The sequence below is a fragment of the Zootermopsis nevadensis genome, unplaced genomic scaffold, assembly GCF_977971745.1.
Source record: "Zootermopsis nevadensis isolate Lab colony 2312 unplaced genomic scaffold, Znev_1.0 Znev_ptg000015l, whole genome shotgun sequence".
In the NCBI taxonomy this organism is placed as follows: Eukaryota; Metazoa; Arthropoda; class Insecta; order Blattodea; family Termopsidae; genus Zootermopsis; species Zootermopsis nevadensis.
The window spans coordinates 36,530-56,590 of record NW_028259147.1 but is presented as its reverse complement, the minus strand read 5'-3'; the positions used below and the strand labels follow the sequence as shown (position 1 = coordinate 56,590).

At 40.0% G+C, this 20,061-nt stretch overlaps 2 protein-coding genes across 17 annotated transcripts; both read left to right on the top strand.

Annotated features, from left to right (window-relative positions):
* The first annotated feature begins 674 nt into the window (after nt 1-674).
* On the top strand, nt 675-5,163 carry LOC147873799 (BLOC-1-related complex subunit 8 homolog). 4 transcript variants are annotated; one of them, XM_087348954.1, is made up of 5 exons: nt 682-807; nt 922-1,094; nt 1,204-1,381; nt 1,760-1,834; nt 3,334-5,163. In XM_087348954.1, exons 2-5 carry the CDS (start codon nt 1,043-1,045, stop codon nt 3,389-3,391), a joined length of 363 nt encoding a protein of 120 aa, XP_087205080.1. In that variant the 5' UTR covers nt 682-807; nt 922-1,042; the 3' UTR covers nt 3,392-5,163. The 4 variants fall into 4 exon arrangements, with proteins under 4 accessions (XP_087205082.1, XP_087205083.1, XP_087205080.1 ...); XM_087348955.1 differs by having other exon boundaries at nt 684-807; nt 2,926-5,163; XM_087348956.1 differs by lacking the exon at nt 922-1,094 and having other exon boundaries at nt 675-807.
* A 1,118-nt stretch (nt 5,164-6,281) lies between these two features.
* Nucleotides 6,282-19,231, top strand: LOC147873798 (transcription-associated protein 1-like). 13 transcript variants are annotated; one of them, XR_015535206.1, is made up of 10 exons: nt 6,282-6,296; nt 7,170-7,599; nt 8,196-8,345; nt 8,830-8,927; nt 9,427-9,514; nt 9,759-9,979; nt 10,342-10,553; nt 11,088-11,301; nt 13,502-13,640; nt 18,915-19,231. XR_015535206.1 is itself a non-coding variant. In XM_087348953.1 (9 exons), exons 3-5 carry the CDS (start codon nt 8,915-8,917, stop codon nt 9,925-9,927), a joined length of 270 nt encoding a protein of 89 aa, XP_087205079.1. In that variant the 5' UTR covers nt 6,821-7,599; nt 8,196-8,345; nt 8,830-8,914; the 3' UTR covers nt 9,928-9,979; nt 10,345-10,553; nt 11,088-11,301; nt 13,502-13,640; nt 18,915-19,231. The 13 variants fall into 13 exon arrangements, 5 of the variants coding, with proteins under 5 accessions (XP_087205076.1, XP_087205079.1, XP_087205075.1 ...); XR_015535202.1 differs by lacking the exon at nt 6,282-6,296 and adding an exon at nt 6,312-6,326; XR_015535203.1 differs by lacking the exon at nt 6,282-6,296 and adding an exon at nt 6,365-6,379.
* The last annotated feature ends 830 nt before the right edge of the window (nt 19,232-20,061 follow it).

Below are 20,061 nucleotides of genomic sequence, written 5' to 3'. Positions count from 1 at the left end.
TGTATTGAGCTCCTTGTAGAAAGATAAAATTCATATTCAAGACATCCAGCTTCATACATGCACCCATACATACACAAGCAAACAAAAACAGTTCACTTGCACAGTCACATTTCAAGCTCTATATCATCAAGAATATTACAAACACATGTCCAACTCAGTCCTTTCTTGTGAATAAAATAATGTGCGTTAGAAAAACAGGAACAACAACTTATATTCACTGTGTGAATCCAGTGACGCCTTCACTTCTCAGAATGTTGTGTTTTCTATATGAATCTGTAAAATACCTAGAATATTTATACACAAACCTACTACATTAACTTGTCCATGTCACACACATTGGGTCCTTTTAAATACGGTGCAAAGCACAATTATTGCGCAACTGCTCGAACATGTAATGGCGGTCTGGGGACTCGCCCAACGTTGAGAAAAACGCCATACGTCACATTTCAGAATGCACATGATGAAATTCCTAAGGTGAAGGTACTCGACCAAACTCGCACCTAATCAACACGTCTGGGGCTAACCACATCAATCGTCAATGCTAATGAGTTCGCTACTAGAATTCGTTTTGGCCAAGTTCGCGGAGAGAGAAAGAGAGAGAAAAGACATAAGTTGGTAAAATTTGTTGCGTGGATTTAGTCTTTGGAGTCATGGAGGTGTGGTATGACTGGCGTAAGTAGTTTATGTGCAGCGAGTTGGTAATGAGGACGGGTTTGGCTTTTGAGGAAGTTTGCGTGCTAAATTTATTTCAGTTCATAATGGCAAATATTCAGTCTCTTAAAATGCCATAATGCAAGAATCATTGCCGTAAGTTTCTGTGTGCGAATAGTGATCTATTTCTTCACATCATATTTCTCTAAGGTGCATTTTAGTAATGTCTGTGTGTGTGTGTAGATCTCCCAAGTACTGTTTTCCTTTCAGCTTTTCCAATGAAATTTTTGTGTTAATCGGCTGTACTTCGTATGCGATTATTTGGAATAATTATTAGGCACATATGGATGTGCTTTGTTATCGGTAATATAACGTAACTGTGTTGAGAATCATGTCGATGTCTCTGTCATCAGACCCGGAATTGGAAATGAAAGTTAAAAAAGGTTTGAAAACGTGTCAAACATGGATTGAGTTGTTTATGTTGAACTTATATACGTAACATTTTTTGTCCCAGATATTAATGCTAAACACTATGTCTACATTCACTTACAGCAACAGAAAGGATTTCAGAAAACATGCACATTGTCGCGAATGAACCATCCCTCGCATTTTATCGCCTGCAGGAGCATGTCCGCAAAGCACTGCCCCCGATGGTGGAGAAGAGGGTAGAAGTTACCAGACTGCATCATGAGTTGCAGGGACGTTGCTACGATGTGGAGTATGCCGTTGGGTAAGGTTTAAAGGAAATTCTGTTAGTTCACTAGTATTCAAGAGGAACCTTGTTCCCAAGTGAATACTTTTCCACAGGCTTGTAGCAGCATCTTGCTCATTTCTAGTTGACATTTTGAATTATGTGAAGTGTAATTTCTTTATGTTACAAGAAAAGCTTATTATTTAATCAATTAACTTAGTGATTTTAGACCTTCATTCATTTGACATTTCTGCCTGGCAAAGGAATAAGATCCTGAGTCCTGACACAAAGTCGCCAAATATGGTGTGTGTGCGTGTGTCTATCTATCTATATATATATGATTTGGAAGAAAAGTGAGAATCACAAGACCTTCCCAGAACTTTGTGTAGTTTTTTCAGCAGTTGTATTGTTCTCCAGGGCAGTGAAGTCTATGGAACTGCTGAAGAATGCGGTGTTCTTGCGACAGCAGATTAAGTACGAAGAAGCTCGCAGGTGAGTGTTATTGTGAATGTTGTGGACGTGATTTCTGTGGTCTGTCTGTGCCTTCTCTCAGGGTTCTTCCCATTTTATTCATATGTGAACTGAATGTAAGATGAGCAAATGTGTTTCAGTTGGAAAAGAATGTACTATAGCAAGTACAGAATGCTAAATTTGTGGGTTACCTGTGTTTTAGAATACATGAAGGAAATAGGGTTTGGGGAATTTGGGACACAAACTTGTTTTATAGCAACAGGAAGGAAGTCTGTCACTAGTGTAAATCCCCCATAAATAAATATCTCCTATGCATAAGGAAAAAATGATCTGAATTGTTGTGTAGTACATGGACAAAACTATTCTGTGCAAATCCTCGTTTGGGAAGGAGTGATTCTACCAGTAAATTATAGCAGTGTGGTGTTAGCACTCCTGTTTCTCAAATGAATTACGTCCTATGCACAAGTCTCAGCAGGGGATTTGCTGTCCTGACTGAAGAGGGTTTTTTTTGTCAGTTTCCTCAGATCTTCCAGTTGAATCTGATCATAGTGTATCAGAATATGCCAGTTGATCCAGTGGTTTTTGAATGACTTATAAAGCAGTCTTATTAATTAAGTACGCTGCATGTGTATGTCCATCTAGCCTGATTCAGTTACACAGCAGTTGACTGGTTTTTGTGAAATTTGGTGTGAATATCTACCATTTCAGTTCTCTTGATCTTCTGTTCATTTTAACTTTGTCATCTGCCATTAATGAATTGAGTTTTGAGGTTCTTATGATAGTGAATATGGAGGTGGCTGTCTTGCAGGTTGTTGCACCATTTAATGTAAAAATCAGTCTGTGCAACATCGCAGGCAACCATGTTTGTAATGAGTTGTTTTGTAGGACACTAAATTAATTTTATTGCTCTGTGGATCACTGTTTCATTCACAGTAGTGTAGAATACCGGTCAGACAGTGTGTTAGTGATTTTTCACCTTTATGTAGCTTGCTGTGATTCTTCATGTGTGTTAGAATTGTGTTTTGTTCTTGTGTGCTGATCCAAGAACATTTGGATTGGCATGCGCATATGCGCAACGCATGTGATTTATGTTGCATGTCTTGTCTGTGTAGGCTCCCCCACTAATGCTGTGAGATGCCAGGTAATTGCTGTTTATTATGTTGGTAGTATATTATGGTAAGCAGTCACTACATGATCATGATGAAATTGGGGATATCACATGGCCTTAGAATTGTTACTGTGTAGGAGAAAGAGTGCATGGTCAGATGGACATAATGTTTCATTGATACAGAGGACACTACAGAACAAGGGAACTGTGGTCCTATAAGTGGGAAATATTAACCTGTCAGTGTGGGCTGTGTCGAATGGACGTCTTTGCACGGTGTGATAGGTGCCATGTATGTTTCCAACATGAGAGTGAAAGAAATGACTATATTTATTCAATTGTGAGGTGATACTGAACTGTGCAATATCGTTATACTAAGAGACAGTATATTTAAGACATTTATTTCCTCTATTAGGTTGAAGGCCAGTTCATGCTTCATTGTTCAAAGTTCCTGCTTTTGGAAAAGTTCTTAATTACAGATAATAATGGCTACTTATTTCACCTGCTGTTTTGTGTGGGTGTTAAACTTGGTGTCTTGCACTGATGTCTGTGATGAGTAGAATACATGTAACTAAGAGAAACATACAGGCAGCGAGAGAAAATTACATAATGAGGAGCTTCATGAATTGTGCTGTTTTTTTGGGAAAGTGTTCAAATCAAGAAACCAGTGGGTGGTTGGTGTTGCCCAAGGAATGTAGTGGCACTTCAGTATTAGCAGTGGATAGTTATATAATCAATATTGTTTGTGCATGTTTTTTTTCCTTCAAATTAGCCATTTAATTACTATGTATTTGCATCGCTGTTTGTTTAATTTTGTTCAGATTACAATTTCATGTCTTGGATCCTCCATTCACAATAATCCTAATCCCATTTAGTATTAAGTAATTTGTACGGTTGAAATATAATTATTAAATAGCCTACGAATCAATTAGTCAGTTCATTCACCCTTTTAGCCACTTGATCTCTTAATCACAGTCAGGCGGCTAAGCAACCAGTGGATCAATCAACTGCTCATTCTGTTCAAAGATATTTGTTCGTACAGGAACAAGAAGGAGTCATACTAAATTAAGGGTTTGGTGCAGTCTTTACTGTATGATCTACTATTAGCTTCTCAAGGACTCTGCTTCATGAAAATTTTATTTACAATCACAAAATCATGTTTAGATCTTCAAGGACACTGGTTGACCACAGTTTGTTGGGAACAATACTGGTGATTCATGGTTAGGATCATTTTGGTTATATTTCGAGGATAAAATTCATATTTTGGGTATGAAATTCTTACTTGAAACTACATTTCTCGGGCATTTACAGTGAATCCATCATTTAGTTCAGATGCCAAAAGTGGTGTTCTGAAAGTGCAAAGTTAAGAGCTTTCATTAAAGATTTCGGTGAGGAATATTTTAGTTCTGATGGAACAATTCTGTTCTGTAAACTTTGTGAAGTTAATGTTACAGCTGGTAAGGGATTTAATGTGCAACAACATTGTGATACAAGCAGTAGGCAGGTCAGGTTTCTGTTGCGATATGAAGTGAGCCTGCCAAGTGTACTGAACATACTGCACTGATTTCCTGGCAAGCAGTAGGCTGGTCAGGTGACAGACAGCTTTTCCCCGAGTAAAATCCCAAGGATCAATTAAGCTTCTTCTCTCAGCTATTCCCAGAAAGACAAAATGCATTCACTTTTAACTAACACAAATGCAAAAATAAACAGCATTCTGATGACGCAGTTGATTGAACATGTACTTTTGTTCTTGGGGAGGGGGGCACACCACACACACTTCTGAGTATATAAATGTCACTTATCAATGCCGTAAACGCCTCATGGCGTTTATTTATTTGATTCCTCGGGAATCATCGACACATAACCTCAACCGTTAAACGAGAACACCCTATCATTCCGTAACCTGATGACAGCCCACCTAGATCGCTGTTCGCACACATAAACTTACAGCACCTCCAAGACTCCGAAGACTAGATTCACGCAACAAATTTTACCAACTCTCTCTATCTCTGCGCGAACTTGACTACAGCGAATTCTAGTAGCGAACCCAGTAAACTACGTATTGGCGGGAAAGAACAGGGCATCGATATATCAGGAAGATCCAGAATCGTAATCTTGTAGGAGCCTGGTAGCCGAATGGATAGCGTGCTGGCGTGCGGAGGACGACATCGGCGGTTCGAGACCCAGCGGATTCTTACAGTAGTATTAATTCTTACTTAAGTATTAAGTTCTAAATATAAAACAAGGGCAGGACTCAGGACTCAAAACGATTTCTGATTTCTGATTTCTGCCCTCTAAAAAATAATTGTGGGTTAACGGGAGGGTGGGGCGCCTAATATGATAGAATGAGGGGGGTTATGCACAAATATATAAAAGGGGGCTCAGTTGGGGGTATACCAACAACATACAGACATCAAAGCATATGAGTCGAAAAAGAAACAATCCAGCGAAATAAATCAAACCATCAAACCTGCATGCTTGTCATGTAAGCTGTTGAGTGTGTTCGCAGACTGACTTGATATCTGAACAGGAAACCTGATGGGACAATGAATGAAGTGTGTAATTACCTGACCTATAGGATGTACTTTAAATGTTGTGATTGTAAGTGTGAGATGATATGTTGACAGAAGTAAATGCAGTTTGGGATTGACATTATTGCTGTTTCCAGTTGGTATAGGTATCGTTTGTAGGCGTGGGTGGAGACTATTTGTGAAGTGATTTTGGTTTTTGTTATGTAGTGCTGTGACCGGAGCTGCAGGGGTATTTTCTGTGCTTGTGGTTAATTTTGAGTCTGCTGTGTTAAGCAAGGATAAAGGTTTTAAAACTTGTAAGTTTGGCGTGTGGTGTTTGTTATGAATTTGGATTTGCTTGCAAAAATCTCATGCCCAGTAGATGACAGATTTGTTGATTTATTTGGCTGGATTTTTTCTTTCTTTCTTTGAACACATTTTGGTTAAAGATTGTTGATTGATATGATGTCTGTTTGGACCACCTTTGGCTGCTCCCTCATAAATATATTTTTGCATAACTCCCTCATTCTCTCATCTTCGGCTCCCCACCCACCCGTTAACCCTCAATTATTTTTTTAGAGGGCAGAAATCAGAAATCGGTTCAGTCCTGCCCTCGTTTTATATTTAGAACTTAATACTACACTTAATACTACTGTAAGAATCCGCTGGGTCTCGAACTGCCGATGCCATTCGGCTGCCCTTCTGTTCCCGCTCAATACGTAGTTTACTGGGTTCGCTACTATAATTCGCTGTGGTCAAGTTCGCACAGAGAGAGAGAGAGAGAGAGAGAGTGAGAGTGAGAGAGAGTGAGTGAGAGTGAGTGTGTGTTGGTAAGCGTGAGTCTAGTCTTCGGAGTCTTGGAGGTGCTGTAAGTTTATGTGTGCGAACAGCGATCTAGGTGGGCTGTCATCAGGTTACGGAATGATGGGGTGTTCTCGTTTAACGGTTGAGGTTATGTGTCGATGATTCCCGAGGAATCAAATAAATAAACGCCATGAGGCGTTTACGGCATTGATAAGTGACATTTATATACTCAGAAGTGTGTGTGTGTGTTGTGTGCCCCCCTCCCCAAGAACAAAAGTACATGTTCAATCAACTGCGTCATCAGAATGCTGTTTATTTTTGCATTTGTGTTAGTTAAAAGTGAATGCATTTTGTCTTTCTGGGAATAGCTGAGAGAAGAAGCTTAATTGATCCTTGGGATTTTACTCGGGGAAAAGCTGTCTGTCACCTGACCAGCCTACTGCTTGCCAGGAAATCAGTGGAGTATGTTCAGTACACTTGGCAGGCTCACTTCTTATCGCAACAGGAATTTGGCACGTGGAAGATTGTTTTTTGTCCAACAGTTCTCAGACTTTTCCTGCGTAAGACGTAGTTTACTACTACTCTGCTATGACAAGGAGGTCGGATGAGTTCGCTGTTTTTCAGACGTTGCCGTCCCTGCCTATGATAAAATGGCGTGGGCGTTCTGCCCCTCTGTATTTCTTTGGTTGCTAGGATGCATTCTGAGTCCAGTGCAGATTTACTCTCATATATATTGCCAGGGCGTGGAAGTTAATTTGAATTGATGTGTGTCATCTTTCCCTTGTGTGAAGGACATAAGTGTGAAATATTTTGGTTGCATGGAGGGTTGGTTTAGTTGGCCAGTTGATTATTGATGAGGTGTAGAGTGCATTCGTAGTAGCAGTTACGACTGGTGTCACAATGCGGATATTTATTTTGGTATTTGGTATTGTTTCAGGTAGGAGTGCCTGCAAGCATGTGGGATACTATAGCCGTTGCCCACTTTTGATTCCTAGTGACCAAGTATGGGGTGTTCGTAGCATGCCTCACAATGCCACAAGGAAGACCTCAGGCCCTCGTGCGATTACCTTGCTTTCCGAGGAGGTGTACGGTTATAGATTTAGTGGGAGTGCCTAGTCTGTCTCAAAGAGTAGTTTGAGATCAGGGGATGTACTGAGTAGCAACTTTCATGTGAACTGTAGCTGTAGTGTGTGTTTACTGGTATCAACGAAGACATGGAGGACTAATTTGTCTGAATATCAGCGTTTCAGAAGATCAGTTGTGTGCGTGATGGGGAAGCAGCTTTTTTGGAGTTGGAGATGTGAAGAACCAGACAGAACGAAGCACCTGTAGTGTTTGTGACTTGGATAAGGAATTGCATTGTTCAGGTATGTTAGAGAGTACAGTTTATTTACATTCCATAGATCCTTCTTAGGACTAAACCAAAGGATGGAGAACAAATCATTTCATACAATACATATAAACTTCAGTACTTTTGACACAATTACAAGGATGTGTTTCACATGTGAATGTACATAACCTTCAGATTCTGCAATTCAATTATGAAAAATAATTTAAATGCAGGCTTGAACACCTTTAAATCATTTAGAGTTTTAATTGTTGGTGGAAGATCATTAAATGACTTGATACGCGTATAATACGTTCCTTTTTGACGTTTATTACGGTTAGCATAGACTATAGAAAAATTATATACTTGTAATTAATTTTTATTTTATTGTTGAGATTTGTCAAAGTCCACTTACAAAATAAAAGTCTAGTCAATGATATGTTGGTGTCCATGAATCCCAAAGGTTCTGGAAATAAATATGACATGCGCCCTGATGTGGAGAAAAGGTGTTTAGAGTATTACAGTAAGTGCAGTACTTGAAAGTTACTGTAACTAAAACATTTGACTTCCCTTACCAGTGAATCTGGCCTGCGTTGTCACTCGTTATAACTTGAAACTGTTGCTTGTGTTTTCCAGGTCGTGGAGACAGCATGTATTGCTCTGAAGTCAAGCACGACGGATCCGTTACCGTCGTCAGTGCTGGGAAATAATTTGCTGTTTCTTGGTGGCATCCCTGAATTTTAATGAAGATGAGAATACAGTGCAGCAGCTTTTCTCCTGTCCAAGGTATATAAGAGCAGTTGGAGGCAGAAGAATATTGTAAAACTAACCTCATTCTTGATATTAAAAAAGTGTACAAAATAAAAGATGTTTTTCCAGCCTGATGGTACTAACATGACATAACAGATTGTTAATCACTGGCTTTTCAACGCAGAATTGTAAGCGAGTCCCATGGCAGTCTATGAGGCACTGGTATAGATCTTTCTCTGAGCACCCAGAACTCATTATTTACTGGTACAGTGAGCCTGTTAGAGGCTGTATCACAATTAGTTTGTGTTTAGTATCCTGCCAGTACCAGGAGGCATCTGCACGTAATGTATTTCTTTCTCATATCATAAACCCAGATTTCCCATTTTCTCTGTCCCTTTTACATCAGTTGCTGATTTAGGAAGCAGCTACTGCATTGGCCACTGTTGTGACCAACATTTTGTACACTGAACATTAGGATGTGAGTGTAATTATCTGTACTCATTGTGATTCGCCGTTGCAGTTCTGATGATCCACATGTGGAGATCTCCGCAGTCCATGGGATTGCGTGCAGATTGCAGGACAAGCAAGCCAGAGCCACTCACCAGATGGCAGTCACAGGCAAGTTCATCCATTTGAGTAAATTGTTTAATGAACTTATTTTCTGAATTGCAATGCCATTATTGAAAGAAGAAGACCTTTTTTCCTGAAAAGTAGTAAATGGTTTTAATGAAATAAAGAACTTGTCTATTTCTTCTATTGAGACTACAAAGAAACAATGAAGAACGTGATTTTTCTTTGCCAGTTTAAGGAACCACATTTTGAGGCTGACCTCCACATTGTTCTATAATTGAGAATGCATGGAGTGTACCTCCATGCTCCCACTGCCTCATGGCATTGCGCTTAGTCACAAGGATAACTGCAGCTGATATAGCGAACCATTAAATGTTTAAAAATCATAATCTGTGTTGGTTTTCTGTAAGTCCAAGTGGTGTTAGAACCCAAAGACCACTGTGAGAACCTGAAATCTCTCTTAAAACCACATTTAGTATGTGAACTTGTTGAAAGCGTCTGCTTCATATCTGGAAAAGCCAGTAAGGCCTGTTGTGTATGTTGGTAGGAGTGTTTGTTGCTGCAGCCATGAAAGAGTTACGACGGTGTGTTCCTTGTTTGTCACTACACAATGGTGGCGATATCTCAGGTAGCTGGTGAGTTCAGTTTTATAAATTTAGATTGTTCAACATTGAAACAATTTATATTACTGATGGTGAAGTTTCCACCTTTGCTTCCAGAAGGTATGATAAAGTGGCATAACTGATGGTGATATGGAAAAAAAATCTAATTGCTACGGCTACCTCTTGCCCCTTGTCGGTTGAATTCACCTTAGTAGTAGAAGTGCTACAGATGTTGGCTGTGTTGTAGTGGCTTGCCATTTCTTAATCTTTCATTTAGGTCCTTTCTCCATGACATCAAAACAGGCGAACCTGAGGGGCATGGACCGACTGGTGTTTGTAGACTCCCTTGCTGTCATAATGGGGCACGAGGAGAGGGAGCCGTGTATCTTGGAGACAGCGATCAACATCCTCGGCTCCAAACAGACGGCAAGCGAACTGTTCGTTAAATATCCACTGAATCAGTGGCAACAGAAGTTGCGTGGGACTGACGTGATGTGTGTGAGTTGTAGAGTTTGTAGTTGCAGTATTATGACGTGTGGAATAATGGCCCACTTGGCGAATGCTTTAAATTTGCTGGGGGGGGGGGGAGGAAAGAAAGGCTCCAGTATGAATCTGTGAGTGAGGGAGTTCAGAATTTGTCAGGTCGCTGGTTGTGACACTGTCGTGACCCGTATTTAAAGTTAACTTGTGAATGGGTTTGTAATGAACTTGACAGAATTTGTCTTCTGAAAATGGAAGGTGCTTGTTCATTGGCTAAGGTAGGAGTGTTAACTGCTTGGTGAAGTAAAACTGTGTGCTCTTAGAAGAGTGTGATGTCTTGATTTCTTGAATGTGACTGTATTTTCTCTTTCTGGGAGTAGCAGATTACGAGAAACAGAATGATCCTTCAGATTCTACTGAGCACCATGCTGTTTGTCACGTGACCTGCGTACTGCCAGCCAGACAAGCATTGAAGTACGTGCGGCAACAGTTGGCGGACCGACTTGATGTCAGAAGATTAAACCTGCTGGGACAAAGAAGGAACATCGTATCCGCAAGAAACTGATATCAGTCTGAACGAGGCATTCGTTGTGTGAGTACATGAGCATTAGAATGTATTTGATGTGGTTGTCGTGTGAGAGAGATGAGTCTGTCCAATTTTATTAGGTACTTCAGATGTTGTGAACTTAAATGTGAGATTTGATATGTTGAAAGACCTATGTGCGGTGAGAGATTGGCATAATTGCAGTATCTGTGGTATGCTAGAGGCATTCATGATTCTCTAGTGAATATATTGTTCATAGGACATCAAAATTGGAGGTTAGGTATAGCTTGTAGACGAGGGTGGTGACTATTTGTGATAAGGTTTTGTTAATGAGTGGTTTTGTTTCATGTGTGATGTGTGTAGTGCTGTGGAGCCTTTAATGTGATGTGTTTACTAATTAATAAGTGAGTAATTGCCAAGGTGAGGAATTTAGTTTTGTTGACGTGTGAGTATTGTGCACAGTGACCGGAGCTGCTGGGATATTTTCTGTGCTTTTGGTTAATTTTGAGCAAGGGGATCGGTTATGAAACCTTTAAATTAGGTGATGTGTTGAATGTGATTGCATTTTTTTTCTGGTAATAGCTGCAGAGAAGAAGCTTGATTGATCCATGGGACTTTACTGAGGTTGAAGGATGCGTCACCTGACATGACTACTGCTTGCCAGGAAAAGAGTGGAGTATGTGCAGAAACACTATGGTGGCTCACTGATATGACGACAGGAAATCAATCGGCTGTTATCACGAAGGACCTCATGTCTGCGAGAGATTTATCTCTGTGTCAACTTGACATGCATTGTGTAAGTATACGAGAAATATGATTATCAGATGTGCTAATTCATGATTCACACAATCAAATTCTTTGGCAAGATAGCGAAATATTCCACCAACATGCACTTCATTATTTAGTTCACTTAAGATTTTGTGTGTAAAATTCAATAGCACGTTGTTGCATGTCTTTTTGAAAATTTTTTAGAGAATGCCATTGGTAATGAAACTGGTCTGTAAGTAGAAATACCTGTCAATTTAGGTAAAGATCTTGTTTATGTTTACAAGATGTTTTGATATCTGCATTGGAACAAGTTTCACAGTTTGAAGGACAGTATTAGGGTGTGGTGTGGAGTACTGGCAGACCTAATAATATAATAAGGTTGCTTCACTGTCTTAACCTAAAATAGACCCATGACAAAAAATGTCTTCTCAAAATGGAATGTGAATTTATTTGCTTTACATGAGGTGTAGGGGCCGTCAAAGACATGTATTTCTTTAATTATTTGATGTTAGTATTCTACCATACTGACTAAAAGACTAGAAAAGAAGAGTGATGGGAGACGACCAATTTGGATTCAGGAGAGGAAGAGGAACCAGAGATGCCATCGGAGTTATGAGAATAATTTCAGAGAGAGTTCTCGATGTCAAGGAAGAAGTATGTGCCTGCTTCATCGACAGGAAGAAGGCTTTCGATCGAGTAAAATGGAAGAAATTAATGAGGATCCTACAGAGAATTGGAATTGATTGGAGAGATAGAAGACTAATCGAAAACCTGTACATGCAGCAGAAAGTCAACGTGAGACTGGACTCAGGAGACACCAACAGCGTTGAGATAGGTAGAGGTGTAAGACAGGGATGCTGCGTATCACCACTTATTTTTAACCTGTACGGGGAATGGCTTGCCAAGGAAGCTGTGGAGACTTCAAAATTGGAGGAAGATCATAATGACTGTAAAGTATGCAGACGACTTGGTAGTATTGGCGAAGGAAGAGGAGGAATTACAGAACATGATGGACAAGTTAGTGGTAACAGGTAGAGAGTATGGAATGGAAATCAACATTGAAAAATCAAAGGTAATGAGGATGGCACCGAGAGCAGAACCATTGAACGTTGTAGTTGGAAACCAACGGCTGGAGAATGTGGAGAATTTCAAGTACTTGGGAAGCATAATCACGACGGACTCCCTATGCACCAAGGAAGTAAAAGCAAGGATAGCCATGGCCAAGGCAGTTTTCCGTCAAGAAGAGGATACTTCTCACTAACAAGTTGGGATTGGAGATGAAGAAGAAACTAGTGAAGTGTTACGTATGGAGCAGAGACCTGGACACTCAGGATGAAGGAACAGAAATACCTGGAGAGTTTTGAAATGTGGTGTTGGAGAAGAATAGAGAAGATCAGGTGGACGGATCGAGTTACCAACGAAGAAGTATTGAGGAGAGTCGACGAGCAAAGAAACATTCTGCAGGCGATTACACGAAGGAAAGCTAACTGGCTCGGACATTACGAGAAGGAATGGGTTACTGAGTGACATCATCGAAGGTCAGGTTGAAGGAAAGCGAGGACTGGGAAGAAGACTGATACAGCTAACTGACGATCTGAAACAAGGAAAGAAAGATGAAGTTCCAGGAATTAAAATGAGAAGCTGAGAATAGGGAAAACTGGAGAGTTCTTTTTGGGCAAAGCAATGGACCTGTTGTAAGACAGAACACTGAATAATAATAATAATAATAATAATAGTATTCTACCATGTTTTCCATTGGAGGTAGCTCTGCCTTCATTTTATGTGTTTGGCATTGGTATTTTAATTTGGTCAAGAAAGGGGCTTTCTAGGATAGGTAAGATAGCTGCCCTATCTCTCGGTGAGAGACTGAGGCGAGTTTCTCTTTTTTGAGAGAGTGTTTTATTTATTTCTTGTGAGAGGTTGAGATATCGTTTGAGTCTTCGTTGTCGTGGTTTTGAACTTTGTAAATGTTTGCTCATGTTTGATTCTTTTGAAATTGATATTGTATTTATATCTCGTTATCATTGTTCATTTACATCCAGTTTACATAAAATGGGATTGCCGGTGGATGTAATGACACCAAGAACCTCCCCATTTTAACTTCAGAAAGGCCGATACTGTTAAAAGGTTTGTTTTCTTTCCATTTTATCGATGTCATTTCTGAGCATCGGCGATCGGTGGTTGGTATGTTTGACTTATATTCTGTGTTTGTGTTTCATGTACGCCAGTGCATCGGACACGTACCAGTGGACGCGGCGTGTTCTGGAGGGGACTCGAAGCGAAGGGCTCTTTGTGCGTGTGTTGCGGTATCGTCCATTAGCTTACTTTGAATGGCGTATGGTGCAGTACTTGGTGCAACGTGCAAAGGTAGTTGATTTTTTCGATCACGTAGAGTTATTATTGTCTCTAACGGAGTCCGACGAACGCAAAGGAATTTTGAAATTTCATTCTGATTTGAAATCAGACATTGACATGTGCCCTCTGTTGGCTGTTTAGAACGGTCAAAGATGTAGGCAGATTGCGTGTAGCCCCATTAAATGTAGAGTATGACACACTCTGAGTAGGTAAAGTATTTGAGTTTGGTTGACCACGAGGCTCACCACGGCAAGTGTCAGCCTCAAGGAGAGACTGAGGCAGAGTGACTTATTTTTTAATTTATTTTAAGAAGCAGAGATATGGATGGAAGGAAATTGGTTGCATTGTGCATTTCGCTCTGTTTACTTGCCCCCTGGACCACCACCATGAGGCACGTGGAAGATTGTGCTGTCAATTTTGTTTTTTGGCGAACACTTCTCAGACATTTCCTGCATAAGACATAGTTTACTACTACTCTACTATGACAAGGAGGTCGGAAGCGTAGGCATGTATCCATCAGCCTTTAGTCTTTTCTGCTTGCGAAGAGGCACACCTACTTTCTCACATGTCACGCCACCTCTACCGAAATGTTCACTAGCATATGTATGTTTTTATTGTGGATTCGTTTGAATCAGGCCACCCGAAAAGGGTCACGGTGTAGTTTGCGTATGCTGCGTCTTTGAGATTTTCAGCTCTTGGAGGATAGCTTGGATTTACTAGGAGTAGCTGCGTTGGAATCAGGCTAAAAGAAAATGGTGATACATCATGTTCTGTAGGTTATAGAAACAGAAAGGTACGTGCTCTGCGTGAATAGGTAGCAGGATGCTGGCTCACTTGCATGAATTGTTGAGGGTGCGCCGTGTCCGTAGTTGGCTACGATCTCAGGTACACACTTTCGTTCGGCTATCCCGCATCTGCAGGGCTTAAGAAGTCTGGGTTAGAGTGCGTCAGTAGCTGGCCATCAGGCTAGTGGTCGACATGTATAGTTTTGTTGGGCGATGCTTCGTCCATGCCAGGCGACTGGTTGACGTGAATATCTTGCTTAGCCTAGGCTGCGTCTGTAGCCGTGTGCCTTGTCAGTTGTATGGGTTTGTTTGGTAATGCTGCATGTGCAGTGCTGTACCAGTTAGGTTTATGTTTGCTTGCCTACTTTGTGTCTGAAATAGGCCACCACTGTAGAGGTTTGTTATTAATCCTAGGTTGCTGCGGTAGCAATAAATCTTTTCACATGCTTAGTTTGGCCCAGCTGTGGCCGTAGAAGGCAACAAGACCACAGGCAAACATTGGTCAGTCTGGGTTGCGTACATAGATTCCTAGTGGCTGAATAAATCACAGGTTGGGTTGACAAGGCTCTGTCCGAAGAGATCGACTGTGTTGAAGGCCGCGTCCATAGCAGCTTACTGCCTTACTTGCATAGGTTTGTTGTGTCAGGCTTCGTCCAGAGGAGGATAATTTGTAACGTGGATATTACGATAGTACTAGGCAGTGTCCTTTGCTATGCTGTGTCCGTAGCTGGCTAATTGCTCACTATAATTGATATCTTAGGAAGTCTATCACAAGAATGATTGAAAGAAAGTGATTTAAGAAGAACTGGAGTGCACGGAAGCACAGAAAAGAATGTTTAAGAGCACATGAAATTTTGAAATATAATAAATTGTTTCAAATACAGAAAAATTGAATTAAATTAATTCTTAACGTTTAATTTAGATAGAAGAAAAATAAAGAAATTTATTTAACTTGTTCACTTTACTATGGTAATCTTTAAGCCGTTAAAACATTTCTGGCAAACACTTATTAAAGTTGAAGTAGTACATTATGTTCATGAGATGGGAAGCCATAAATGCAACAGATGATGCTTACATACACATTAACAGATCACTCTTAAAGATATTGTGTGTCTATTAACCGACTAACAAAGTTCTAATTCTTCCTTCTACTGGTGATGGGTTCCTTCTGTTGCTTATGCATGGCCGGCGCACTGTAGCAGTAACATTAAGTGATCTGTAAATGTGTTTGTATTGTCATTGCTTCTTGTTTGTGCGAGGAAGCAGACAGGCAACTTATTTAAGAAGATACAAGATGATTTATAGTACAATACAACTGATAAAGATACAGAAGGAAAGATGCAATTAAGTAAAACTGAATTTAAAATTGTAGTATCATACAGTTGATATGTAGTTATGATAAAGTGAGGTCTGATGACAACTCCCTAAAATGCTACATTCTTAGAGGCATAGGTTGGTGTGGCTAGGCTACGTCCACAGCAAGGTACTTTCTCGAGTGTATTGGGTGATTGGGCTATGCTGTGTCTAAAACAGGCTACCACCTGATTGGCATAGGTTGTTTACTTTAGTGTGCGTCCAAAGCGTGAATAGGTTCTTTAGCCGAGGCTGCATCAAGTACGTGGGAGTCGTATGTTGGTCAAGGCTGCATCTGAAGCAGGTTAAGGCTATCGGTAATTTTTGCGAGGCAAGCGAGCTACATCCTAGCGTGTTTAATTTTCTGATAGTTGGCTGCGTTCTAAGCAGGATACAGGCTCAATTGCATAGATTGGTTGGAGTAGGCTACGTCCGTCGCAGGTTACGTGCTCAGTTCCAGATATGTTTGGCCATACTTTTTGACGTGAAAACGTTCGAACATTCGAACTAGAATATAATAGTGACGAAAATTTAGAACTGTGATGTGCGTACCTTCAGAAATTCTTTAAACTTGAACTAGTGAATAATTTGGACAAACCAACCACGCAAGGGAAAACTTGTATAGATTTGACATTTGCAAGAGGTATTCAAATAATTTCAAAGCCATATGTATCCTACTTCTCATACCACTACCCTGTATTCAATAAATGTAAGTTGCAAATGAATTAAACGATTCAAAACAAAAATTTTGTTTAATTTCAATATACACGATTTTTTCTGCAGCGATCTACTCTGTTATGGGCATAATTTAGTTTGGCTGTGCTCTATGCTCAGGAGGCTTCTTACACATACTTGACAGGTCACCACCATTCACCGACCTCACTACGAACATATGTTGGTTAGGCAAGGCTTTGCTCGAAGCAGAGTTATTTTCCGTAAACCGCGTACGAAACAGATTACTGGGAGATGGCTGCGTCCGAAACGGGATACTACTGCATACGCTTTATTTAGTTGGGCTAGGCTGCGTCCACAGTTGTCTTCATTCGTTCGTCTAATCCGCTTCAGGTTGGTTGGGCTAGGCTGTGTCCGTAACAGCATACGTCCTTAGTAACTTAGGTTTGTTGGGTTTGGTTGCGTCCAAAGCAGGGTACTTTCTCATGTGGATGAGTTGATTTGGCTTGTCTGTGTTCTTAGCTAGCTACCAGTTCAGTGGCATAGATATTGTTTGACTAGGGTGCATCGGGTGCATCTGTAGGTGGCTGTATATTTGTTGTGCTAAATAAAAGCCATATATCCATTTCGTTACTTTTATTTCATTCCCATATCGCAAAGAAAATATTACCCGCAAACGCAGACATATTCGTAATGCTATAAAGCGTTGCACTAGATGGTATACCAAGTTATTATTAAGGGTTCTGAAATCCTTGCTACTATTCTTAAATTTATTTTCAATTTTAGCTTCTCTCAGCAACAATATCCCACTTTGTGGAAACAAGCAGCTATTGTTCCAGTTTTCAAAAAAGAAGACAAAACTGTTTCTGTTATAAACTATAGACCTACTACCATAATTAATAATGTTTCCAAAATATTTGAAATTATTGTACATACCATGTTTCTTATAATTTTAATTCTAAATGAATCCCTTGTCAACATGGTTTTAGTAAATCCAAATCCACCACTTCTAATCTGGTTACGTTTTTGGATTTATTTTCCCCTATAGCTTGTTCCCAGTCTCAAGCTGATGCATTTTATGTTGATTTTATCATTTATTTACTTCCATCATTTTGTTTTCTATATTACTCCATATTTATTAATGTTTTCTTTAAATCATTGCTTTACAGACTAATAATGAACATCAGATGAACCACGCCATATAAAAAACAATACCTTCGTTCTAATATATAAGAGTAATTCTGATAAGAACATCTTCCATAAACTGCATAACATTGTAAAGGATTGTAATTCGAGTTTTAAATTTACCAATCTAATTTATACCTGAAGACGGTTAAATATAACCGAAACATGTCGTAAGAGACGTTCCAATTTCTAAATCGATCATTCGATGCGGAACGTGAAATGATATTTTAAATATTTTATATTTTATCATCTTATTATAAATTGTGATTTGACATTTATCAGTGTTGTTTCGCATGTCTTACGTTTGCACAAACTTGGTGACTATGAACTGTCTGCTGGTTATATGATTGATTTCTTAGTTACCTAACCAGCAGACATTCGCAAGTACGTTATTCTGGAGTTTTGTCATTTCCTTTTGATTTATTGTCTGGTATCTTTCAAGGATCTGTATTAGGACCTTTGTTGTTTAATGTGCAATGTCATTAAATTGTAAGGCCATAAAGTCTCCTCAATATAGTTCTTTACTTTGAAAGGACGCAGAAAGCTTAAAGAATTAGAAAAATGTAAACTTAAAAAAAATTTGAAAAATTTCAAAATTTTTGGGTTTTGTGTTTTTTTTTGACAATTTCCAGCAATTTTAGTTTTTTCAAAAAAAATATGAAAATTTATGAAAATGTCGAAATTTTTCCCATTCTATACCTACCAGAAACGTTGAATGACACCCAGTCCATGCGAGACTCCGTCTGTGCAGCACCCAATCTCTGCTTCTCACGGTCTCGGCCGGGCTGCCCATGGGGCCTTTCCCGCGAAAGAGTTCCCGGCGACCGGCCGACCATTGTATCTGTCCCCTCTTCGAGGCCTGCCTCGCTCGCGGCAATCGCCGGTCGTGCCTTCACTAACACTTATTTTAAAAAAATATATAAATACGTACATAAAAATGTATGTATGCATATATATTGTTATTTTTATTCTTACCAAGTCAGTATCGCCGAGGGGTTTGTGGTGCCAAGCAAAACAGAAAACTACCGCGCGCCGTCTGACTTTGCCTCAGAACGGGACCTGCTGACTACGACGCACCGCCGGACATTGACTCGGAACTCGACCGACCAAGTAGCATGCACCGCACTCGCGCGCACACACAGAAGCCACGGCAACGTACTTTATGTGATTTCTTATTATATTATGTTTTTACTCTTTTTTGATTCTACCAAAATTTCTTATTCTCTAAAAAATATATATCCATATTTATATACACATGCGTATATATATTCTTAATTTTATTCTTATGTAGTCGGTATCGCCGAGGGACTTGTGCTGTCAGGCAACGCGGAAAGTAGCACGCACCGAAGAAGTTAGCCAGTCAGATATCACGCACCGTGTGACTTTGACTCAGGCAGCCAACTACCGCACACCGCACACAAACGAGACACGGTAAGCTGCTGATGTTTATTTATATTTTAATTTGGAGTTCCCCCCCTTCTCTTATTGTTTCATTCTTCGCACTGCGTCGTACATGGACGGTCGAGCTCTGCGGCTATGTCCCACGGTGCGTGGTAGTTAAGACAGTCGAGCAAAATCCGTCATAAATAAATCTGAATCTGCCTTCAATGTGTGGATAATGGCAACCCATATCAACATGAGTACCATCAGACATACATGAATGTACAAAAGAAATGTATTTAATCTCGATCTTATGTGTACATGGGATATACGGATGTCCGCACGTAGGAACGTTGAAACTTCGATATCAGCAGACGTGCGTGATTACACCAAACGCACTGATGGTAATGTTTGGCATGTATTGCCTTACGTCAGTGGTCCCCAACCTTTTTTTGCCCAAGAGCACATTTCAGAGTTTATGAGATCGTGGCGGGCGCCAACCAATTAACAAAGCCAATTTTTCTTTTCTCTGGACAAATAAGATATGGACACCAAATAATACACAAAACAACACGACGTTTATTGATACAAGAAACCACGCAATCAAAAATACGTACTTTTATAAGTACAATTATTATTACTCAAGTGGGAAGTTAGTGTGATGTTTGGCACTGCATTTCAGCGGCCAGTTTTTCAAATTTGGGAGAGTAGGATGATGTTGCTGCTCGCAATCGTCAAGATGGGCATTGGTACGTAGAGAACTGTGCTTTGATTTTATAATGTTCATGGTTGAACGGCCTTTATTATTCAGTATAACCTCTTTCCGTATCAACGCGGGCACCGCGTTGGGGACCACTGTTGTACATTATTTCGCCCTCACATCTTCATCAGTTATCAGAGTGATTATTCTCTTGTAACATTGATGTCACTGTTAGGTCAAGGTCATGACACAGACACTACCACTTCCAAGACAAGGCAGGGGTTTCTTTTAGCAATGACGTGCGTGATTCAACCGAGACACTACCACTTTTAATACAAGGCAGAGGTTTGTTTTGGCA

Excerpts from the sequence above, each read along its gene's own strand:
- LOC147873799 (XM_087348954.1), top strand. The coding sequence starts at position 1,043 with ATGTCGATGTCTCTGTCATCAGACCCGGAATTGGAAATGAAAGTTAAA. Across the intron at positions 1,095-1,203 it reads GGAAATGAAAGTTAAAAAAG|CAACAGAAAGGATTTCAGAA; the intron begins GTTTGAAAACGT and ends ATTCACTTACAG. Across the intron at positions 1,835-3,333 it reads AAGTACGAAGAAGCTCGCAG|GTTGAAGGCCAGTTCATGCT; the intron begins GTGAGTGTTATT and ends TTCCTCTATTAG.
- LOC147873798 (XM_087348949.1), top strand. The coding sequence starts at position 8,303 with ATGAAGATGAGAATACAGTGCAGCAGCTTTTCTCCTGTCCAAG. Across the intron at positions 8,346-8,829 it reads CAGCTTTTCTCCTGTCCAAG|TTCTGATGATCCACATGTGG; the intron begins GTATATAAGAGC and ends TCGCCGTTGCAG. Across the intron at positions 9,980-10,341 it reads GTGGGACTGACGTGATGTGT|CAGATTACGAGAAACAGAAT; the intron begins GTGAGTTGTAGA and ends TTCTGGGAGTAG.